This window comes from Ipomoea nil, unplaced genomic scaffold (genome assembly GCF_001879475.1).
Source record: "Ipomoea nil cultivar Tokyo-kokei standard unplaced genomic scaffold, Asagao_1.1 scaffold2036, whole genome shotgun sequence".
Taxonomy (NCBI): domain Eukaryota; kingdom Viridiplantae; phylum Streptophyta; class Magnoliopsida; order Solanales; family Convolvulaceae; genus Ipomoea; species Ipomoea nil.
The window spans coordinates 6,997,607-7,022,420 of NW_017618464.1; the positions used below are offsets into that span (position 1 = coordinate 6,997,607).

A 24,814-nucleotide genomic window follows, 5' to 3' on the forward strand; every position below is an offset into this window, starting at 1 on the left:
AATTCTGTCTTGTAATCAATTGCCAAATCAATTTAGTCCGATTGCTTTATCTAGGTATATTGATAAGGGCTAGTATTGCTATATATATTCACAAATTTAATTTTTTTAGTTACATGTTTGACTGGTCCAGTATTGCAACAGAGTCCGTCTGCCCACAAATGAACTTATATGTAATAGAACCAACAAATTAGTGAAATTACACCATAAATCAGAGTTTACCTTGCATTATGGATGTTATTTAAAAATAATTTTTAAATTTTGTACTTATAAATTAATTTAAAGGCACGCTACATGGTAATTATTATAAACACTTCAACTTTTTAAGGTAAGCACAAACTATGATGTTAACTGCTGATACATGTGAACCTACATTATGTATTTACATTCTACAGTAACAATTTATGTGTCTGTAATTATCTGTTATGATACAAATGTGTTAACTATAGAAATATAATTTTTAAAATCTAATTCACAGTGTAATATAAATCTGTTCCATGGTACAACAATTGAACAAAACGTGCTTCATTTTCATCCTCTTCTTCATCTGAATTTAAAAAAAAAAAAAGAACTACTTATTACGATAGTAAATGATGATTGCAAGGAGGATCATACTTCCAAACGGATAGGTCAGACTGAGAGCCAAATGTTCTAACAAGAAGATGAGCCATTTGGTTGAAATGAATGACAATAATTGACGGCATTCAGATTATACCAACATATGAATAGACCGCAATCTAACTCCAAGTGAGCCCCACTAACATTGCCTTATTTCAACTAAGAAGAGCTTCACGGCATGCCATATATATTACGTTACGTTCTTCATTGAAACTTTGTTCTCTGTATTTATCCCCAAATCTTATCGTCACCAAGAAACCTCAGCTCAGCTCGATCATTCTTCCCAACTTCCCAGGTTCGTTTCACACCTTAAGCAACCCACAACATCGACACCAACTCAATCTTCAACATATATATATATATATATGGCTTCAAACCCAGGTGAGAAGATCAGAGAGCAATTCTCACAATCACTACTCAATCTTGTTGCTTTCTTTATTCATAAAGACATCAACAAAATCGATCCTTTTTCTTTCCAATTATTGGATGATAATTCAGGGATTTTAACATTTTCCACTTACATGCATATATATATATATATATATATATATATATATATATATATATATATATATATATATATATATAACAAAGATGATTGCTTTTCTCATGTTACTTATGCATAATTAAATTCTGATAGTCATCTTCCCTGCCCGTTAATTATATTATAATTACTGATGAGCATATATGTTGTAATGCTTCAGGGATTACACAGAAGAAAATCACCATACAAAACAAATATAATGAGAAGCTGGTGGGTATACTGCATGAAACTGGATCTCCGGATATTGTGGTGTTGTGTCATGGTTTCCTATGCACAAAGGTAAGTTTGGTTTGCTATTCCACTTTGGACATATATCACTGCTTTATGTCTGTATTTTTGGGTGTCTCACTATTGAAAATTATGAAATTTCCGACCACCTGAAAATGATCTTAAATTAAGTTGATACCAAAAAGTCCAAAAAGTGGTCAGAAATAGCAACAAAGGTTTTTCCGGATACCAAAAGTGGTCGGAACAAGGCTTTCGACTTGATTTAAGATCATTTTCAGGTGGTCGGAAATTCCATAATTTCCAGTAATGTCTGTTTGAGTGAGGACTGTGGACGAAAACCTGTAGCTGCTATTCGAGAGTACGAGTAAATCTCTTCTAAGATACTTTATGTTTGTATTTGTTGAGTGATGAGTCAAATCTGTAGCCGCTATACGAGGGCACCAGTTAAATGTAAACCCCCTCTTCTTGTAACCTAGTTTAGCCTAAATTGTCCATAGCTGACTGACACGGCTGGAAATTATGAAATTTTCGACCACCTGAAAATAATCTTAAATCAAGTCGAAAGTAGGCATGACCACGATTTCAGTTCCGGTTCCAAAAATGGTCGAACCGACAGTTCCGGTTAGAACTGCCGGTTGATTTTTTTTATTTTTTATTTTAATAAAATTTCTGTTATGCTTTCGCAAATTATGCCGTACAACCGTGTGCACCATGTATGGTGCACACGGTTGCAAAAACGACGGCGTCCCACTTAAAAAAAAAATTCAGGTTCGATTCCCGGCAATAGCATTTTTTTTTGTGCATAATTTGAATCATATATTCACAAATTCATAATTATATATCCACAAATTCATACCTATACATCCACAAATTCATAACTATATATCCACAGTGAACGAATAACACAAAATCCAGAATGAATGAACTAAATATCCACAATGAATGAACTGAATATCCATAAATTTATAACTATATATCTACAAATTTATAACTATATATCCACAATAATACTATTAAGAAAAATCAAAACTAATTTTCTTTTAGACGAGACACACATTTATAATCAAAACGACGTCGTTTTACAACCGTGTGCACTATACAGTTGCACAGCATAAGTATTGTTATGTTTTTGTTACATGCCAGCAAAGCCTGGCGCAAAGGCCAAGGCTTGGCCTTTGCGCCAGGCCAACTGGCGAAACTGCGAAAGTGGCCAGTAGGCCACTGAGTCAATGGCCTACTGGCCACTTTATTTTTTTGGTTTCAAATATGAAGCCAAAAAAATTTTCCTACTGGCCTTTGTGCTTTGGCAAGTTTTTTTATTTTATTATTATTATTATTATTTTTAGAATTTTACGGTTTGGAACTAAAATCGGCGGTTCTGGTTTCTTAATTATCAAAACATATAAGGTTCCGGTTAAGAATCAGAATCGAAACCGTACGGACGGTTCAGTTTTGGTTCCGGTTTTGATTGTATAGTGCACGGTTACGGTTCGAACCAAACTGTGATCACCCCTAGTCGAAAGTCTTGTTTCGATCACTTTTAGTATCCGGAAAAATTTTTGTTGCAATTTTGACCACTTTTTGCTTTTGAATTGATTTAAGATCACTTTCAGGTGATTGTAAATTCCATAATTTCCAACAGTGTGACTGCCTAAAACCAAGAAGGTCAATAAACTGCTTATAAGATTCGAATTTGTAACTTTATGGTTACTAAATCAATAGTCTGACTGGTTTGGCTGAGATTTTGAATGGCTTTTTTCATTATTGATTGACTCATATTTATACATATATTTACATTTTCGATCTGTAGAATGATAGGATAATGGTGAGCCTAGCTGCTGCGCTGGAGGCAGAAGGAATAAGTGCATTTCGGTTTGATTTCGCTGGTAACGGGTAACATTCTACTCGATCTATTCAATGCTATGGTATATATGTGTTGTAAACTGCATGAAGAAGTTTAACTTTAAGGGGGCGTTTGATTCACGGAATCGGGAATATAAAATTATCTTGTGTTTTGGTTTGGATTGTAGAATATAATATTACTTTGTTTGATTATATTTTAAGTTAAATGGATCAGTTCACTATAATGACCTCAATAATATATATATATATATATATATATATATATATATATATATATATATATATATAAGGGCACACTCTCATGCGAATGGCCGCTCGGGAGAGAACTGAGAACCATCTAGCACGCGGCACGTTTCCAGATCTAAGGGATGAGAAATTCGGATTTTTAAAAAATGCGGTGGCATTTTCGTAAATAATTGAACATCGAAGTGCAAGTAAAATGTATTACAAGTGCAAGTAACAGTTTTATATAATGCACCTTTGTGCATGTAAAATGAATTATAAGTGCAGGTAAAATGTATTACAGGTGCAAGTAAAATTTATACTGAGCATCAAAACTAAGTGCACCTCACGTTATAACTAGGTGCACCTATATATAGTTATAAATAGTTGCACGGATGTTAACACGACAAAATTACATGCATTTGCAGGTGAAAGTAGGTGCACTTGTAAATGATTTTACATGCACTTTTTACTTGCAAAGGTGCACTAACTACTTGCACATATAACACATTTACATGCACTAAAGTTTGAGTTATTTACAAAAATACCACCGCTTTGTTTTTTTAAAATTGCATCCGATTCATTGATCTGGACACGTGGCGCGCGCGGGATGGTTCTCAGTTCTATGATCTCCTGGATGTGTGTACTTATTTTTATATGTATGAATGTATATCAATTCTTAATTAAATATATAAATATACACACATGTGTATTTGATTATATGAACATATTATGTTTATATAAGGATTAGTTTTTTTTAAAGCTACTGGCTCTATTACATTGAAGTATCTGTTCATATACTTTCTCTCCACTGAGGCTTGAACTCATAATCTTCCAAATGGAAGTCCAACCCGGTACCATTAGACTACATAGTCTTGATATATAAGGATTAGTTAACAAGGGAAAAGTTGGAATAATTCAAGGTAATCTAAGATTATCTAAGAAAATGGTAGTAATCACATTACTGTCATATTAGCTTTGAGGTAATCTAACATTACGAAGTAATCTCATAATTAACTAAATAATGTAATATAACATTATCAGACTCAGATTACCTAAGTAATTTAAAATTACCTGAAACGCCCCTAATTTCTCTCTGCTTTTGTCACCCAAAAGTTACCTTCTTTCATACATATAATTGAGTTGTGTATTATGAAATGGTTTGCAGGGAAAGTGAAGGGGTATTCATGGTTTGCTGTCAGAGACAGGCGGAGGATTTGCGTTGTGTTGTCCAACACTTTGTTGGGCAAAACCGCAAAATAGCTGCCATTCTTGGACATAGTAAAGGTGTGGTCAAATTGTGTTATTGGTTTTAATTTGTTCATATATAGAACATTATAGCATATATAATAGGCCGGGTTGCCTAAATTGTTGCAGGAGGGAGTGTTGTGCTCCTGTATGCTTCAATGTATCATGATGTTCATACACTGGTCAATGTTTCTGGTTGTTTTGATTTCCTTGGAGGCCTTACAGAGGAATTCATGGAAAGAATCAAGAAGGATGGATTCGTAGATGTCAGAAACGCACAAGGTTTGTCGTCTCATCTGCATCTATGGTGGACAGCAAATTAAAGCCCGCAATTGTTCTCAATTTGCATAATGTTCACTAATCCACAGTTAGTTATTACCCCAAGTATTCTCTCGACTGAGTAAACCACGGTTTGACCTGGTAAATCAGTTTAGGTTGTCTATAACTTATCAGCCTACTCAAATCAAGAAGGCCAATAGGCAGTCGCTTTCACGGAGAGCTAAACTTGGAAGGAACCTTGTAGCTATTTATCAAGCCAATTCAATAACCTGACCAACTTAACTTGGTTCTGGTCGTCTCTGATATATATAATTTTTTTCTTTTGTAGGAAAAGTTGTGTACCGTTTTCTTGAGTTATGCCTAACGAATGCGCTGCTAAATCCTAACATGCACGACGCATGTTGTGAGATCGACAAAGCCTGCAGGTCAGAACATATATGTACACAAGTAAACATATTTTTCTGTACTTCTGATCTTCTCCTAAATACTGTCTACTGAACCAGTAACCATAGCTCGTGCGTTGTGATGAGAGTTGAATTTGTTTGTGTATGTTGTGCAGGGTATTGACCATTCATGGATCCAATGATGAGGTGAATCCCATTGGAGGTGCATTTGAGTTCGACCAGGCTATACCAAACCACAAATTGCATATAGTGGAAGGAGCTGACCACTTCTACACGTCGCAGTGGAATCTGAGTGAATTAGTTTCCACTGCAATCTCCTTCATAAAACAAGATTTGCAGCAGAACTAAAATGCTGATTTAATTTGCTCAACTCATCAATCATATTATTCATATACATACCTACCCTACCTTCATTCCCATTTTGCAACAACTTAGATTCTCGACTCCGTATTCCTGAAATATATATATTGATTACATATGATGATATTGTAGACGTGGACTGTTTTATGTCTATTGTGGCAATTACGTTTATCTCAAAATAGAACTAATGCATGAATTGTTATACCAAGTACTACCATATATCAAGGGGATTCTTATGTTTGATTGCTGTCGATTCTGATAGGAAAACATTTTTTTTTTTTTTAAATAACAAATTCTTTTATCTTGATGGTAAAAGAAGAAAATGACACCAAAGGAATGGTGAATCATACAAGTTTGGTTTATGTTAGATCTATAGTAATTTTTTAGAGTTAATACCAGCCAGGGTCCTCCAAGTATAGTGATACTGTCATGTTTAATTCTAAACTTTTAATTTAATCACCTGTGGTCCTTCAACTTTTCAATTTAACCACTTCATGGTCCTTCAACTTTTAAGTTAACCACCCATGGCCTTTCAATTTTCAATTTCCTAATTAAACATGGTCCTAACTTTGCTCTTACGTAAACTAAGGGAAGGACCACGGCTGGTTAAATTTGAAAGTTGAAAGACCACGTGTGGTTAAATTGAAAGTTTAGGACTATACATGGCGGTATCACTATACTCGGAGGACCACAACTGGTATTAACTCTAATTTTTTTTATTTAGATTTATTGTTTGGCCAAGGACTTTCTAATCTAGTGACACCAAGTTGCTCTCCCATATGAGAGGTTGTTGGTTCCAGTCTCAGCAAAGAAAATATTGACTCTTTGTGCTTCAGTAAGTTGAGAAAGTACTTTTGAATAGATACTACATTCTAACAGAGTCAGTAATAAAATTCAGAGCTATACAATAATATATATTGTCAAATGAACAGAAAATGAAACTAAAATCCAGTCAAATGAACATGGAGTGTAATTAGAATGAGGGAAAAGAGTCAAATAGGCACTTAAAGTTTATTAGAAAGTACAATTAGGCCCTTGAACTTCAAAAATGGCAATTAAACCCTTAAACTTACCATTTTAGTGCATCCAAATCCAATTGCTGATAATTTACCTGAAATAACCTGTCATCAAGATTTCAACGACAATTTTGACGAAAATTTCGACGATTCTTTGAATTAAAAAAAAAAATTTGACGATGGTCGCGGGATTCCGGCTGTCTGATTGTCTTCCACTGGAGAAGACGACCAGACGACCACTTTCTCCATTGGAGAAGACCAGACGGTCGCCTTCTCCCGTGGATCTGGTCGTCTTCTCCACTGGAGAAGGCAACCAGACAGTTGTATTCTCCAAATGGAGAAGACGACTGGTCTGGTCGTCTTCTCCAGTGGAAGACGACCAAACGACCAAAATCTTACGACCGACGCCTTTTTTTTTTTTTTTTTTTTTTTTTTTTTTAAATCGAAATTGTCGCCGGAATTTTGGTGACTGGCTATTTCAGGTAAATTATCGATAATTGGACTTGGATGCACTAAAATGGTAAGTTTAAGGGTTTAATTGCACCTTTTAGAGTTTAAGGGCTTAATTGCACTTTCAAATAAAGTTCAGGGGCCTATTTGATCCTTTTCCTTTAAAATAATACTTTAGCATTATTATAATTAAACTAGTGTATATGAAAAATGAACTACAAAGTAGAGCTCATACAATAATGTATATTGTCAAATGAAATTATAGTAGAATTAAAATAATACAAATTAAATTGAAAAATAGAGCAATATTATCAAATGAAACTAAAGTGTAATTAGATACTTACTTCATGAACCATGGTCCACAGTAGAATTTTCCCTATCCAACTATATTGATAAGGGCTTGTATTCACAAATTTATTCGTTAAAGTACCTATGACGAGGTCCCTGTAATATAGCGTTTTGTTCAATTTAATCCTTATACTTTTATTTTGTTCAATTTAGTCCTTGTACTTTCAAAAATGGTGCAATTAAGGACAATAGTTGACGATGTTAATATTATCGTTAACTTAGGTTATGTGGCGCTGATGATATTTATATTCCTACACATATATTACTTTATAAATATTTAAAATTTATTATTTTTACCACCAATATATTAAATTAGTATGTCCAAAATAAATAATTACGACCATGTTCGTAATGAGATTTGGACAATTGTTCTTAATTTTATCACTTTTTAAAGTAGGATTAAATTGAACAAAATAAAGATACAAGGACTAAATTAAACAAAACACTATAGTACATGAATTTCATAGGTACTTTGACCCAAATTTAATTTTTATTACAGGTTGGACTCGTCCAGTATTGCAATAGAGTCCATCACGCCACAAATGAACTTATATCAATCGTTATATCGTGGACCGCACTGTGAATACTGATCCAATACACAGAATTTATGTTCATAATACACATACACATAAATACGATATAATGAACATAAATTATGTGTATTATGAACATTAATTCTGTATATTCTATAAATGAGTGCACATAAATACTTAACATAATACACAAAATTTATGTTCATAATGCACATAATTTAAGTTCATTATATCGTGTTTATGAACATAAATTCTGTGTATTATGAAGTCAAATTCTTTGTATTGGACCAAAGTCCACGATATAATTTGTCGAACTTATATGTAATAGAACCAGCAAATTATATTATGAATTAGAATTTTCCTTACATTGTGGATGCTGATTCAAAAATAATTTTTAGATTTTTATATGGGTAATCAAATTGAAAGCACATTACATTAAAATTGTTATAAATATATTATTATGGTGGACATTATGGGCATTCAATACATAACGGTTATAACGGTCATCATTAGTATCGTCATTATTATTTGTACATTATATATGCTTGTTGTAACATTGTATTGAGTGGACTTGTGCAATGGAATGACTCTCCCTGTCTCTTGTTCTACTTCTCTTTGTCTTGTACATTTACGTTTATCTATATTGATCCAATCCTACAATTCACCGATTAGGAGCTAATGGCCAACGGCACAAACAACACAACAACATTACAACACGTTATCAGCATGCTCTTCGAGTCTTCGGTGAACGGTATATCTATTTTGTTAAAATTGCCAATAAATTGCATGTTTACATTATGGAATATATATATGCTTATGCAATTTGCATTGGTAAATTGTGAATATTTATATATGCTGTTATATATATAAATATTTTCTGTATGTATTCAGTTCGTACAATCTTTTTTGAAAAAAAGAAATATAATTGTGTTTTTGGAAAGAATTTATTTATACATTCTCTGTATATGTATATGAACAAATATATATGCGATATCTTCTGAAATTATTATGAGTATGAAAATGTTCTGAGTTTTTTTCTCTCTCACACATATACATGTTTTTCGAAAACTTAAAATTCGATATATACACCTTTTTTCGAAAAACACAAGACTTCTTTTGAAAAAGGGATAGATCACATGTTCACATTTTGGCCTTGACGAAATATTTCAAAATATTTCCCAGATTGTGTAAATTTTTTTGAAACATTTATCATTATTTTTCGAACATGTATAGATTTCGAAAAAAAAAGAAAGGTGCAAAATTTCCGATCTGTTTTTCGGAAATAATACAAAACGAAACCTGTACGTTTTTTACGAGCTGGCACTCCAGCAGAGGGTCACGACGTGAAGCTCCGGCAGAGCGATGGCGGCGCGTCTCGGTTGATGCGGTGGGTTTCTTGGCTGATCGACCTCATTTTTTTTTCCGATCTGCACCATCGATCGGTGGTTCTGGGGTAACGATCGGCGGAGGTTTGATGCTTTGCGGCGATGGCGACGCAGGAGACCTCCGGTCTGGTCGGCGCCGTGATAGTGGCAAGCGATGGTGATGGCTTCGGTCGGCGACCTCTCACCTCTACGCGTCTCCCTCCCTCTCTTGTCTGGCCGCGTGAAAACTGATGAAACTTATATGGTTTCAATGTTTCATCGCTGAACCCAAGTTTTGGACCTCTTGGCCCCATCTGTGTGTTTTTTTTAAGACCACAACTGGCCCAATTTGTTTTTTTTTTGGGCTATATCTTTTAAAAATAATATATATTGCTTTTGGGTCCTTAGGCTTATTTAAAGTATTTGGATTAATCTTTTTGGGCCTGTTTTTTAAATAACTATAAGATCAATAATGATTCGATCATGTTATTGTTATGTCTTGGGCCTGCAATTTGGTTTGGTAAATATTATATTTTTCGTTCAAATTATTGAATATGCTTAGACATCAAATTGTGATTATGTTATACAATTTATTTGAAAATGAGCTGATTGTACTCTATGTTTTACTAGCATAACACCCTGGATGAGCCTAGATAAGGTTTTTCTTTTGAAGATAACATGTGCATTATTTTACTATGACAATTTGTTTAAGAAACTATATTGCGAAATTGGAGTCATGTACGTTCATAAAGACTCCAAGATTAATAATTGGCACATTTCATTTTGATTGCAATGTTTATCGTAATAACAATCTATGATAGTTTGATTATCCTTATCAAACATGTAAGAGGCAACATTGGCAATTACCAACATTAGAAGAGATCATGCGATGGCCATACAATTGTCAAACAGTATTCTGAAACAAACCAGATAAGTGTTTTTTTTTCTCAAAAGACAATATTTTATAATTCTCTTATATTGGCAATTGTATGCATGTGTATATCACTGTGATATTTTACTATGGCAAATTGTCAAAAAGAATATTTGTCATGAATCCAAATTGATAGAAAACATGATCCGTAGACGAAATTATGATATGTTATCTTGATTAGTTCACTCCATACTACATAGTATGTTGAGTACTCCACTTGTTTTTCTATTTTTCATGAAACAAATATTTAAGATAAATAATATCATATTTTTTAACCAAAGCTCTAAATCTTAATAGAGCTTTGTTCGGAAAGCAAATTAAGCATTTTTGGAGGAAATATTTTTTGTGGGGACCTTCAAAAATTGAATAACCAATATCCAGATCCACTACATATCACATACGCTAGTACATGATGCATTTCCCTATCTGCGTTCAATTATTTTTAGTATGCAACCCTTCTAGCTATATCCCATAATGAGAAATCAACAATGATGTTGGTTGCATTATAAGATCTTTTCTCGGCATTAGGGGGAGATTCGAAATTTCTAATTAATTAAATGCCGAGAAATTGGTAAAAATCTTCAAACCCATGTACTAGCCTTATAGAACCAGAAGTTTAGACATTAAACAAATTATCTGCTAGAAATCACAATGAGTGACTAAGTCCATAGAAAATATTTTAAGAGTTGAAATCCCCAGCTAGGACTAAAAATCTCTACCATTATGCCAGGAGCATATATTGGTTTAAGAATTTACAAAACTAGATCTAGTATAAAAATTTCGTCACTCCAGAAATACAGAAATTTTATCTTGAAGATATTCGTCTAGAAGACGAAAACCCCCCAGTAAAATTGTAGGTGCACCAAATAACTAAAATACTGGGGAAGCGGAACAACCAAATCCAAATACTCTTGGGAAATGCCATATATTTGGTTGATACAAAATTGCCATGTGTATAAAAGATATTTACAAAGCTGTTACAGTTGTCGACAACATATTTTGCCTCTATTGCTCATAAAATCTGGATCCAGAAATGAAAATAGTAGTATAACACCTGCAGCGTGCTAACTGTTTTCATAGAAAATAGCAATTAAGGCATACAAATTAGAATTCGCTAATAAAAGGCGAGTGGAGGGTTTTCGCAGAGACCCAATATTAGTCATGGCTTTATATTCCGCTATTCAATAAAACTAACAGTAAATAAATTAGATATGTAGCTAATAGTTATAGTTATCACATATTTATATGGGTAACTTGTTACTTATATTTAAAATCCTTGATGGATTTTCTCAAAATGTGATGAATGAAAATCACAAAATAAGAAGTATAAAAGTTAGTAAGTTACTAACTATGATCTTTTAAATGTATTTTCTCCCCCATAACAAAGTATGAAAATATATTATCATAAACATGCCTAGTAATGTTATATGTGATTGGGAAACTCAAATATTGTTTCCTCTTGAAAATATTCTAAATATATCCTCTAATTTATCTTGAAAATCCCTAATGGATTTATAATTCCCGAAATGAGGATTTATTTAAGTGGCATTATTTACTTTTTAGAGAGTTGCGAATGGGGTTATTATCCTCATATAGAAGGAATAATATGTACCATTATGTGCTCAATAAAGAGTTGATAATGGACTTATTTATTATCTCAGTCAATATTTATGGTGTAAACATCAATGAAATATATAAAGAGTTTGATGATGTTAAGTTATGAGATAAGATAACGAATAGCAAAATCAAGGTAAAAATACTCGTATTGATTCTTTTTGGCATGAAGTCATCATACTTGTTACGGATAAAAATGTATATAGTTTTTCATGATATAAAATACCTTGATCCACATGAACTCCAGAAGAGTGATAAAATATTTGTTCAGAAGGTTTGCTCCAGTGACAAGTTAGCAAATGTATACCTACAAAATATCCATAAGATTGATATGTGTAGGTAAAGAAAAATTATTATATTTAGGGGGAGCAACAAAATATAAACTATAAATAATTTTATTGGTCCAGATGATCATGAGAAAATATGATAAATTCTAATGACAATCCTGAAGATTATACCATATCCCTTCTCTACACCCTTTAGAAACAATGATTTACAGGAAATATAGAATTTGAAGATTGTTATTTTCAGGGGGAGACATGAAGTACATTCACTCGAGTCAATCCTGTAGATTGGTCAATCATGTAGATTGGATCTTAAAAGGACTAATAGTTATACTTTTTGCAGCATATACATACCATGTACTCTTTTCCTCACTACGTTTTTCCCAATGGGTTTTCTAGTGTGGTTTTTAACGAGGCATGAGTATGATATTGATGGATATATTATACCCACGACCCGACCCGGGGTAGCAACATGGACCCGGAGCACCTTGGTGGAGCCCATGAGCAGCACGGACCCGGGGGACCACGGAGGTGCCTAAGAGCAACACGGACCCGGGGGACCACGGAGGTGCCCAAGAGCAGCACGGACCCGGGGGACCACGGAAGTGCCTAAGAGCAACACGGACCCGGGGGACCACGGAGGTGCCCAAGAGCAGCACGGACCCGGGGGACCACGGAGGTGCCCAAGAGCAGCACGGACCCGGGGGACCACGGAGGTGCCCAAGAGCAGCACGGACCCGGGGGACCACGGAGGTGCCCCGACCCGAGCCGACCTACGTGGAGCTCGGGTCGGGGAGCTCGGTCCTACCCGAGCTCGGCACCACCCGGGCTCGGGACCCGACCCGACCCGGTCCACCCAGGCCCGGTCAAACTTGAGATCTAACCACCCCCGATTTAAGGGGAGGCGGTTGGGGGGTTTGCTTGTATAAAAACCCCCCTCCATGTCCTAACAAAGGACAATTCATTCCACATTATACGATTATTACACACTTTTGTCCTACCGAATCTTTGTAATAGCCAAATACTACGGCAATTAATATAATATACGGTCCACCGCGACCTTTACGATATCGTTCTATATTATTTGTTTATTATTCTTATTATATATTCTTATCCGGGTTTATTGATTCGGGTCCACCCCGGGTTAATTAAATCCATCATTGGTGCTCTTGTTGAGAGCTGCTGTATAAGCTTAAGCGCTCTCCCCACTATCGTTCATCCCCAGCGATGGCAAGATCGAGATCCAACTCTCGTCATACCAATGGTTCCTGCGGCACCCAGCTCGTCGCGAACGGGAATGGCCCCAACGGGGCCCCCGCCCCCAGCATCCAACCAGCCACCTCCGCCAGGTCGGGGGAGGATCTGAGGGCCCAGCTCACCAACCACCGTAGCAGTGGTGCGCCACCAGCACCCCCCGCCGCCCCCGCTCCAGCTCGCGCACTCATCCAGGAGGGGGTGGCGGTCTTCGAACAAGCTTCCACCGCGCTGGCGCGCGTCGCGGCGGGCCTCCGAGCAGAGGAACAAGCCGCCTTAGGCACCACCGGAGGGGCGCCGGCGTCGCCCCCGCCTCCTCCCACCCGGGGGCGCAGTGGCCCGAGCACCCGGCCGCCCCAGGCACCTGTCACCCAGGGGGAGGTCAACTCGCCTCGACCATCGGAGAGGCGGGGAAGAGGGGACTCCCGCCGAGACCGCCAGCGTGACGACGATGGAAGGGCACCAACCCAAACCAGGCCCGCCCTGGAGAGGTTGGGCGACCAGGTGCCAGCCCGGGAGAGGTTGGGCCCAAGGCCTGCTGCTAATGAGCCCCCACCAGCAGAATCCTGCTCCCGCAGGCAGGCACGTCAGCAGTCAGTCACCCGGAGGTCACCGAGCCACGGACCCCGGGCCCCGCCGCGACAAGAGGCAGGCCCGTGGGGGTCCCCTGGACGGGGGACCCGAGTCCCACCTCGGCGTGCACAGGCCTCCCGGGTCGAACGATCAGGAGAAACGAATGGTAGAGCTCCGAGCTCCTATCGGGTAGAGGTTGAGCAGCTGCGGAGGAGGATGGATGAGCTCCAGAGGAAGTTCGACGAGAGGGACGGATCCCCAGAGCCCCAGGATGTGTTGTCCTCTCCGTTTGCAAACGCCATCATGGAGGAGCCCTTACCTCGAGATTTTCGCTTTCCCACCATTAAAGCGTACTCGGGGACCACGGACCCACGGGCACACCTGACCAGGTACAGAGCCGCCATGATGATCACCGAGGCGACAGACGCCATCCTGTGTAGGGGGTTCTTCGCCACCCTGGACGGGCAGGCGCATGATTGGTTCGGATCCCTCCCGGCAGGGTCCATCTCCACCTTTGCGGACCTCACCCGACAGTTCCTGTCCCATTTCGCCACCAGCATACAGCGGAAGAAGCAAATTGCCGACCTGTGTGATTTGAAGCAGGGGAGCTCGGAATCACTAGCCGAGTACCTCGGCAAGTGGAAGAAAGAGGTCATGGGAGTCGCCGACTTCGATGCGAAATCGGCCATGGTAATTTTCCGGAACAACTTGAGGTCGGGCGCTTTTCACCAGGACCTCATCAGGTACCCCCCCAGGACCTACACCGACCTGATGGACAAGGCAGCAAGGTACGCTGACGCCGAGGCTGGCGAGAAGAGGAAGAAGGAGCAGGAAGAAGGAAGGGGTCGAAAAGACAAGGCACCCCAGGAAGAGCGCAAGGCGCCCCGACCGCACCGGCGTGAGTACGCTGAGGGGCCCAGGATGAACCCCACACGCTATCTCACCCCGCTGACACAACCCGTGGGTACTATCTTGGCGCATGCGGAGGACCAGGGAATCGTGGTATTCCCGAAGGAGGAGTGCATGAAGATATCGACGAGGGGGGACCCCAACAAGTACTGCAGGTTCCACCGGCAGAAAGGACACGATACAGACGAGTGCATCCTCCTAAAAAGACAAATCGAGCAGCTCATCCAAATGGGCTACCTCGGCCAATTCATTAAGAAGCCCGGCCAAGCGCAGGAACAGGCCCAGGGCCAGAAGCAGAGCAATGTATGGCGGAAGGGGGGTGGCCAGGCGCCATCCACCTCGGCTCCCCCCCGCAAGAGGGACCACCACGACCACAGTTCCGAGGAGGAGGAGAAGACGACGGAGGACTCCCAGCCCCCGAGGAAACGGGCCATCTACGTCATCTTCGGGGGGCCCGAGGGAGGGGACTCGCCAGCCGAGCGGAAGAGGTGGGCGAGGAGCTTGTACGTGGGGGAGGTCACACGTACCCCCCATGAGAAGAAACCAAAGAGGGAGCCCATCACGTTCACCGACCCCGACCTGCCAGACGGGCCCCACCCCCACCGAGACGCCCTGGTGGTCAAGCTGGACATCAACAACGTGGTGGTGCACCGGGTGCTCGTAGACACGGGTAGCTCGGTGAACGTCATGTATTACGACACGTTCACCCAGCTGGGACTCTCAAGAGGGCAGCTGGCACAGGTACGCACCCCCCTGTCCGGGTTCACGGGGGACTCAATTGAGACAGAGGGGTCGATCAGTCTGGAGGTAGAGATAGGCACCCCACCTCACACCAGGAGGTGGGAGGTCGAGTTCGTAGTCGTGAAAATCAGTTGCACCCACAACATAATACTCGGCCGACCCGCCCTGGAGGACCTCAGGTGCGTAATTTCCATGGAGCACCTGTGTCTCAAGTTCCCGGCACCGACCAGGGTCGGGGTCGCCTGGGGGGACCAAAAGGTAAGCCGCAGCTGCTACTTGAAGGCGTGCCGCCAGATTGGTCAAAAGGACCTCCGGGTACATACCATCGCCGAGAAGGCATTTCAGGAGGAGGTAGGTCGACCTCGGGCCGAGCCCGTGGTCGAGACAGAGGAGGTCATCCTCGACCCCAGCCGACCCGACCGGGTTGTGAAGGTAGGGGTCGGCCTCCCGGCCGAGCTCCGGGCACGGATAATCAACACCATCAGGAGCTACAAGGAGGTCTTTGCATGGGGTCCCGAGGACATGCCGGGCCTCAGCCGAGACGTGATCACACACAAGTTGGCCGTCGACCCCGCGGTCAGGCCAATCCAGCAGCGCAAAAGGTACCTCTCCGCCGAGAGGAGGGAGTTCGTCAAAAAGGAGGTCGACACACTGCTGGAGATTGGTCATGTTAGGGAGGTCACATACCCCACCTGGCTGGCCAACGTAGTCCTCGCCCCAAAGCCGCCCACCTGGAGGATGTGCGTGGTCTACACCGACCTCAACAAGGCCTGCCCTATGGACCCCTTTCCCCTCCCCAACATCGATCAGCTGGTGGACGAGACTGCAGGGTGTGCCCTTATGAGCTTCCTAGATGCGTTTAGGGGGTACCACCAAATTTTTATGGAGGAGGCTGACGAGGAGAAGACAGCTTCACCACGCCAGAGGGGGTCTATTGCTACAAGGTTATGGCTTTCGGACTGAAAAATTCAGGTGCCACCTACACCCGAATGGTGGCCAAGGTGTTCAAGCAGGTCCTCGGTCGCAACCTCTAGGCCTACGTCGACGACATGATCGTCAAGAGCACCGACGCCAACCTCCACACAGATGACCTTACCGAGGTATTTTCAATTATGCAACGCTTCAATTTACGGCTGAACCCCAAAAAGTGCACCTTCGGGGTGCACGGGGGGAAATTTTTGGGGTACATGGTCTCGAAGAGGGGCATTGAGCCCAACCCCGACAAAGTCAAGGCCATCCTGGACATGGAACCTCCGAGGTCCCTCCGGGAGGTCCAGCGCCTCAACGGGCGATTGGCAGCCCTGGGCCGTTTCCTTTCGAGGTCGGCCGAGAAGGCCTTACCGTTCTTTGGAGTCCTAAAAAAGACTAAAGGCTTCGAATGGTCCGAGGAGTGCCAGAAGGCGTTCGAAGACCTCAAGACGTACCTGATGTCGCTCCCCCCCCCCTGGCCAAACCCGTTAAGGGGGAGGTCCTGTATCTATACTTGGGCATCTCGCAGGCCGCAGTCAGCTCCGTGCTGGTCCGGGACGACGAGGGGGTCCAGCGGCCCGTATACTACACGAGCCGAGCTCTACGGGGAGCAGAGATCAGGTACACACCCGTGGAAAAGGCCATTTTTGCAGTAGATGCGACGGCAAAGAAGCTGAACCACTACTTCCAGGCCCACCCCGTGCAGGTCCTCACCAACCAGCCGCTAGACGCAGTACTGAGGGCCTCGGGGTCGGCAAGCAGGCTGGTCAGGTGGGCCATGCGGCTGGGCCAGTTCGACATCCAGTTCAAGCCCCGACCCGCCATCAAGGGGCAGGCGCTGGCTGACTTTATAGTCGAGTGCACTCCCCGGGAGGCAACGGAGCGGGTCAGGGACGAAGACGAGGAGTGGTGGACCATCTCAACGGACGGGTCCTCCAGCACCAAAAGCTGCGGAGGTGGAGTCGTCCTCATAACACCGGAGGGGTTTCGGGCCTACTACGCCCTCCGCTTCGCGTTCAAATTGTCCAACAACGAGGCCGAGTATGAAGCACTCCTGGGAGGGCTCCGCCTCGCACTAAATATGAGGGTGGAGAAGCTCAAAATCCGATGTGACTCTAGACTCTTGGTGGGACAGGTCACAGGTGAATTTGAAGCAAGTGATGAAAGAATGAGGAGGTACCGGGACGTGGTGCTCCAGCTACTGGGGCAGCTGATCAATTATGAGGTCCTACAGGTACCCCGGGACCAGAATACAGATGATGACATGTTATCCAAGCTCGCCCAAGGGGCCCCGGAACATATCTCCAAGAGCCCGAATTGAAGATTTCAAGAGGTCGAGCCTGGATGCCTACCCGATCCTACCCGTGCAAATCCGACCTCCCTGCTGGTTGGACCACCTCAAGGAGTACAAGAAGACAGGCACGCTACCTCCCGACGAGGTCGACGCCAAGCTGGTGAAACGGCGAGCCCCCACGTACGTGGTCATGGGGGACATACTCTACAAGAGGTCCTATAACGGCGCCTTGCTACGCTGCTTGTACCCAGACGAAGCCAGGTCAGTCATGGAAGAAATCCACGAAGGGACCTGTTCAGCCCACCAGGGGGCCTTCGCCATGTCCCGGCGGGCCATCTTACAGGGGTACTTTTGGCCCAAAATGGCCAAGGAGTGCGCCGACTATGCCCGGGGTTGCGAGACCTGCCAACACTTCCAAGTCACCCCCGGCCGGCCAGCCACGAGCTACACCCCCATCAGCTCGGTCATCCCCTTCTCCAGGTGGGGAGTGGACCTAGTGGGAGCTCTGCCCATGGGGTCGGGAAAAAGGAAGTACCTCATAGTAGCAGTGGACTACTTCACCAAGTGGGTAGAGGCGGAACCGCTGGCAACCATAACAAGTACCCGTTGCAAGCACTTTGTGTACAAAAATATTTTGTGTCGTTTTGGGGTCCCGATGCAACTCATCACCGACAACGGACGCCAATTCGAGGGGCAAGAGTTCGAGGGGTTCTGTGCAGAATGGCACATTACCCACAGCCGGGTAGCAGTATGCTACCCTCAAGCAAATGGCCAGGTGGAAAATGCCAACCGCACCATTGTGGGTGGCCTGAAAAAGAAACTGGAATCCGCGGGGGGAGTGTGGGTGGAGGAGCTCAACGCCATTCTTTGGGCCTACCGCACCACCCCCCGGAGGGCTACTGGGGAGACGCCTTTTTCCTTAGCCTACGGTTTCGAAGCCCGAGCTCCAGCGGAGGTAGTCATACCTTCCCGACGAGAGGAGGACTACGACCCTGACACGAACGAGGAGAATCATAGAATTGACCTCCACATGATTGATGACAGGCGCGAAGCAGCCGCGATTCGAGCTGAAAACTACCAGAGGCAGACCAAGGCATATCACGATAAGCGGGTCCGACCTCGCTATTTCCAAGTGGGTGACTATGTGCTCAGGAGAAGGGAGGCGAGCCAGCCCCAAGCCGGAGGAAAGTTTGCCCCTAATTGGGAGGGCCCGTACATTATAGCAGCCGTGGTCCGCCCGGGCAGCTACAAGCTCAAAACTCCCAAAGGAAAGATGATAGCCAGGGTTTGGAATTCAGAGCACCTGCTGAAATTTTACCAGTAGACCTGCCACGTGAGAGGAGGGTCTTGGCGTTGCTATTCTAGGAGGGAGGCCATTCCCCTCCCCTAATAATGTCTTAGTGAGCGGCAATAGTCGGAATAAAATCGCATATTACAGAACACATTGTGCGCAGGATCCCTTTTGTTACAAAGTTGGTTCTCATGCATTTTATCTCCCTTAACAAAAAAAAAAAAAACGTGAAACAGGGGGGAACGAGTGCTCACTCATGTCTTCCCCCCCCCCCCCCGCGGACCCTAAGGGGGCACGAGGTCCGGCCTCGCGTACTAACCCCGACGGAAGAAGCACCCTAAGGGGGCACGAGGGACGACCTCGCGTACCAACCCCGACGGAAGAGCCCGGTGGCACAGTCTTGTCGGACTGTGCCTGAGCAGCTAACGCGCACCCTAAGGGGGCACGAGGTCTAACCTCGCGTATAAACCCCGACGGAGGAGCCCGGTGGTTTGGTCCTGCAGGACTGGGCCCAAGCGGTTTGGCGCACCCTAAGGGGGCACGAGGTCCGTCCTCGCGTACAAACCCCGACAGAAGAGCCCGGTGGCGTAGTCCGGAAGGACTTAGCCCGAGAGGCTAACGTACCCTAAGGGGGCACGAGGTCCGACCTCGCGTACCAACCCCGACGGGAGAGCCCGAGGACATAGTTCCGTAGGACTTTGTTGAAGAGGCTAGCACACGGCAAAAAAAAAAAAAAAAAAAAAATGTCGTGCCTACCTCGGCCAGCTGCCGAGGCCGGCCTCGGCAAGCTGCCGAGGTCCGCCTCGGCAACGGCCGAGGTCCACCTCGGCAAGTTGCCGAGGTCCGCCTCGGCAACTGCCGAGGTCCGCCTCGGCAACTGCCGAGGCCCACCACGGTGAGTTGCCGAGGTCCACCTCGGCAACTGCCGAGGCCCACCTCGGTGAGTTGCCGAGGTCCACCTCGGCAACTGCCGAGGTCCACCTCGGTAACTGCCGAGGTGGCAAAAAAAAAAAAATCCCAAGTATTTCAGGGAGAGGCGATAGCAGGCAAAAGGTGGCACCCGTTACTGAAACAAAGGAGCAGCGGCCATAACATCCAAGAATTCTATCCGCGATATAATTCTTGGAGGGGGTCGGCTAAATTTTGGAGCTCGGAATTTTCCACCCAAGGGGCTCGGGTCGGCGTACGGGTACTCTCATTCGTTGACTTCCACTCGCAACGAAGAGAGTGGGGGACTCATGATGGATATATTATACCCACGACCCGACCCGGGGTAGCAACATGGACCCGGAGCAACTTGGTGGAGCCCAAGAGCAGCACGGACCCGGGGGACCACGGAGGTGCCTAAGAGCAACACGGACCCGGGGGACCACGGAGGTGCCCAAGAGCAGCACGGACCCGGGGGACCACGGAGGTGCCTAAGAGCAACACGAACCCGGGGAACCACGGAGGTGCCCAAGAGCAGCACGGACCCGGGGGACCACGGAGGTGCCCAAGAGCAGCACGGACCCGGGGGACCACGGAGGTGCCCAAGAGCAGCACGGACCCGGGGGACCACGGAGGTGCCCAAGAGCAACGCGAACCCGGAGCACCATGGAGGTGCCCCGACCCGAGCCGACCTACGTGGAGCTCGGGTCGGGGAGCTCGGTCCTACCCGAGCTCGGCACCACCCGGGCTCGGGACCCGACCCGACCCGGTCCACCCGGGCCCGGTCAAACTTGAGATCTAACCACCCCCGATTTAAGGGGAGGCGGTTGGGGGGTTTGCTTGTATAAAAACCCCCCTCCATGTCCTAACAAAGGGCAATTCATTCCACATTATACGATTATTACACACTTTTGTCCTACCGAATCTTTGTAATAGCCAAATACTACGGCAATTAATATAATATACGGTCCACCGCGACCTTTACGATATCGTTCTATATTATTTGTTTATTATTCTTATTATATATTCTTATCCGGGTTTATTGATTCGGGTCCACCCCAGGTTAATTAAATCCATCAGATATAGTAATGACAATGGGGAAAATTGCAAAATAATTGGTTAATAAATGAACAAACTCCAAAATCCTGAAGATTATGCAGATTATGCCCTGAAGGCTGCGCTTATGGTGTACTCTTTTTCCCTTAACTAAGTTTTTCCTACAGGGTTTTCTTAAGTTAAGGTTTTTAATGAGGCGACCAAATACAATATATGTTTTTACATATATCATGTACTCTTTTCTTCAACTAGGTTTTTTCCCACGTGGTTTTCCTAGTGAAGTTTTTAATGAGGCATGAATATATTTTCTATTGTACTCTCTTATTGTCTAGGTTTTTCCCACAGGGTTTTCCTAGCAAGTCTTTAACGAGGCAAGATCGTTGATAAAATAATGTCCAAGGGGGAGTGTTATAAATATATTATTATGGTGGACATTATGGGCATTCAATACATAACTGTTATAACGGTCATCATTAGTATCGTCATTATTATTTGTACATTATATATGCTTGTTGTAACATTGTATTGAGTGGACTTGTGCAATGGAATGACTATCCTTGTCTCTTGTTCTACTTCTCTTTGTCTTGTACATTTACGTTTATCTATATTGATCAAATCCTACAATTCACCGATTAGGAGCTAATGGTCAACGGCACAAACAACACAACAACATTACAACAAAAATTACTATAGATACATCAAGACACATGTAAACTAACATTATGTTTCTACACTTTTATGTAATTAACAAATAAATGAATAATTGATGTTATGATATAAAATATGGTAACTACAAATCCATAATTTTTGAATTTGAGTTGAAAATGCAATATGAAGTGGTCCATGCTATAACAATTGAACAAACCTGCTTTATTTTCATCCTCTTCTTCATCTGAAACTTTGTTCTCTGTATATCTATTTATCCACAAATCTTGTCATCACCAAGAAACCTCAGTTCATTCTTCCCAACTTCCCAGGTACGCTTCGCACTTTAAGCAACCCACAACATCAACACCAACTCAATCTTCAACATATATATATATGGCTTCAAACCCAGGTGAGAAGATCAGAGAGCAATTCTCACAATCACTACTCAATCTTGTTGCTTTCTTTATTCATAAAGACATTAAGAAAAATCGAACCTTTTTCTTTCCAATTATTGGATGATAATTCAGGGATTTTAACACATTTTCCACTTACATAACAAAGATGATTGCTTTTCTCGATCATGTTACTTATTTATAATTAAACTCTGATTTATTCTGATAGTCATCATCTTCCCTGGCCTGCCCGTTAATTATAATTAGTGATGAGCATATATGTTGTAATGCTTCAGGGATTACACAGAAGAAAATGAGCATACAAAACAAATATAATGAGAAGCTGGTGGGTATACTGCATGAAACTGGATCTCCAGATATTGTGGTGTTGTGTCATGGTTTCCTATGCACAAAGGTAAGTTTGGTTTGCTATTCCACTTTGGACATATATCACTGCTATATGTCTGTATTTTTGGGTGTCTGTTACTCTGTTTGAGTGTGGAGGAAAACTTGTAGCTACTTTGAGGGTACGGGTAAATCTCTTCTAAGATGCTTTATGTTTATATTTATTGAGTGAGGAGGCAAACCTGTAGCGGCTATTCGAGGCCACGAATAAAGCGTAAACCCCTTCTTCTTGTAACATAGTCGGCAAAAGATCACAAAGTAAATTAGCCTAAATTGTCCATAACTAACTGACTCAAACCAATAATGTCAATAGGCCGCTCGTGAGATTCGAACTTGTAATTTATACATATATTTACATTTTCGATCTGTAGAATGACAGGATAATGGTGAGCCTAGCTGCTGCATTGGAGGCAGAAGGAATAAGTGCATTTCGGTTTGATTTCGCTGGTAACGGGTAACATTCTACTCGATCTATTCAATGCTCTATGGTATATATGTGTTGTAAACTGCATGAAGAAGTTTAACTTTAAAAGTTACCTTCTTTCATACTTGTAATTGAGTTGTGTATTACGAAATGGTTTGCAGGGAAAGTGAAGGGGTATTCATGGTTTGCTCTCAGAGACAGGCTGAGGATTTGCGTTGTGTTGTCCAACACTTTGTTGGGCAAAACCGCAAAATAGCTGCCATTCTTGGACATAGTAAAGGTGTGGGGGGTGTGGTCAAACTAACCGTGTTATTGGTTTTGTCCTTGAATTGGAACATTATAGCATAATAGGGTTGCCTAAATTGTTGCAGGAGGGAGTGTTGTGCTCCTGTATGCTTCAATGTATCATGATGTTCATACACTGGTCAATGTTTCTGGTCGGTTTGATTTGCTTAGAAACGTTAGAGAGGAATTGGATGATGATGAATTCATGGAAAGAATGAAGAAGGATGGATTCATAGATGTCAAAAACGCAGAAGGTTTGTCTGATCTATGGTGGACAACAAAGTACACAATTTCGTTCTCAATTTGCATCATGTTCATAATCCACAGTTAGTTATTAATTACCCGAGGTATTCTCTAGACTCTGGGTAAACTACGGCTTGTGAGTTGTGACCTAAGTAGCAAAGCACTACAAGGAGGTAAATCAGTCTAAGTCTAGGTTATCCATAGGGAGTTAAACTTGGAAGGAATTAAGCTTGTATAGTTATGAAGCCAATAACCTGACGAACTTGGTTGTGGTTGTCTCTGATAGTAATAGATATGGTTTTTTGTTTTGTAGGAGAAGTTGTGTACCGTTTTATGGAGTTATGCCTAACGAATCTGCTGCTAAATCCTAACATGCACGACGCATGTTGTGAGATCGACAAAGCCTGCAGGTCAGAACATGTTTTTGTGTATGTACTTGGCACTACATATATATATATGGTTGTGATGGGAGATGAATTTGTTTGTGCAGGGTATTGAGCATTTATGGATCCAATGATGAGGTGAATCCCATTGAAGATGCATTAGAGTTTGAGAAGGCTATACCAAACCACAAATTGCATATAGTGGAAGGAGCTGACCACTTCTACACGTCGCACTCGAATCTCAGTGAATTAGTTTCCATTGCAATCTCCTTCATAAAACAAGATTTACACCACAACTAAAATATAATGCTGATTTAATTGCAGTTTACAAGCTAAGCCTAAGCTCCCATGGCCGGCTTCCTCACTCCATCTGTTCACAATAACTCATTAACTTGTGCCTGCAGGTTCTTTAATTTGTTCAACTCATCAATCATATTATTCATATACATACCTACCCTACCTTCATTCCCATTTTGCAACAACTCCATGTGGAGGAGTACACGTGCCCAGATGAGTGCGCCTCGTGCGCACCAGAGAGCTTCTTTGCTTTTTTGGTGGGCTTCACTTTTTTTGCAAAAATCAAGCTTTTCCTGCAATAACTTTTTGTCTGCTCTTTCTTCCACATAAACATTAAGTCTGCAAAAATAAAAAAAAATCTCTCTCTCTATTAAGGATGCTCTATCAAATACTACCATCTATCAAGGGGATTCTTATGTT

General features: G+C 42.7%; 2 protein-coding genes across 3 annotated transcripts; both read left to right on the top strand.

Annotated features, from left to right (window-relative positions):
- Positions 1 to 812: 812 nt before the first annotated feature.
- Positions 813 to 24,577, top strand: LOC109148189. 2 transcript variants are annotated; one of them, XM_019296034.1, is made up of 8 exons: positions 813 to 996; positions 1,320 to 1,438; positions 3,198 to 3,280; positions 4,641 to 4,759; positions 4,850 to 5,002; positions 5,328 to 5,424; positions 5,559 to 5,760; positions 24,412 to 24,577. In XM_019296034.1, exons 1-7 carry the CDS (start codon positions 981 to 983, stop codon positions 5,749 to 5,751), a joined length of 780 nt encoding a protein of 259 aa, XP_019151579.1. In that variant the 5' UTR covers positions 813 to 980; the 3' UTR covers positions 5,752 to 5,760; positions 24,412 to 24,577. The 2 variants fall into 2 exon arrangements, with proteins under 2 accessions (XP_019151579.1, XP_019151578.1); XM_019296033.1 differs by lacking the exon at positions 24,412 to 24,577 and having other exon boundaries at positions 5,559 to 6,004.
- Positions 22,199 to 24,417, top strand: LOC109148188. Its single transcript, XM_019296032.1, has 7 exons — positions 22,199 to 22,374; positions 22,654 to 22,772; positions 23,134 to 23,216; positions 23,348 to 23,466; positions 23,558 to 23,725; positions 24,028 to 24,124; positions 24,205 to 24,417. Exons 1-7 carry the CDS (start codon positions 22,359 to 22,361, stop codon positions 24,395 to 24,397), a joined length of 795 nt encoding a protein of 264 aa, XP_019151577.1. The 5' UTR covers positions 22,199 to 22,358; the 3' UTR covers positions 24,398 to 24,417.
- Positions 24,578 to 24,814: the final 237 nt, after the last annotated feature.

Coding starts and splice junctions, on each gene's coding strand:
- LOC109148189 (XM_019296034.1), top strand. Junction 5,003..5,327: donor AGATGTCAGAAACGCACAAG/GTTTGTCGTCTC, acceptor TTTCTTTTGTAG/GAAAAGTTGTGTACCGTTTT. Junction 5,425..5,558: donor GAGATCGACAAAGCCTGCAG/GTCAGAACATAT, acceptor TATGTTGTGCAG/GGTATTGACCATTCATGGAT.
- LOC109148188 (XM_019296032.1), top strand. Junction 22,773..23,133: donor ATGGTTTCCTATGCACAAAG/GTAAGTTTGGTT, acceptor TTCGATCTGTAG/AATGACAGGATAATGGTGAG. Junction 23,726..24,027: donor AGATGTCAAAAACGCAGAAG/GTTTGTCTGATC, acceptor TTTGTTTTGTAG/GAGAAGTTGTGTACCGTTTT.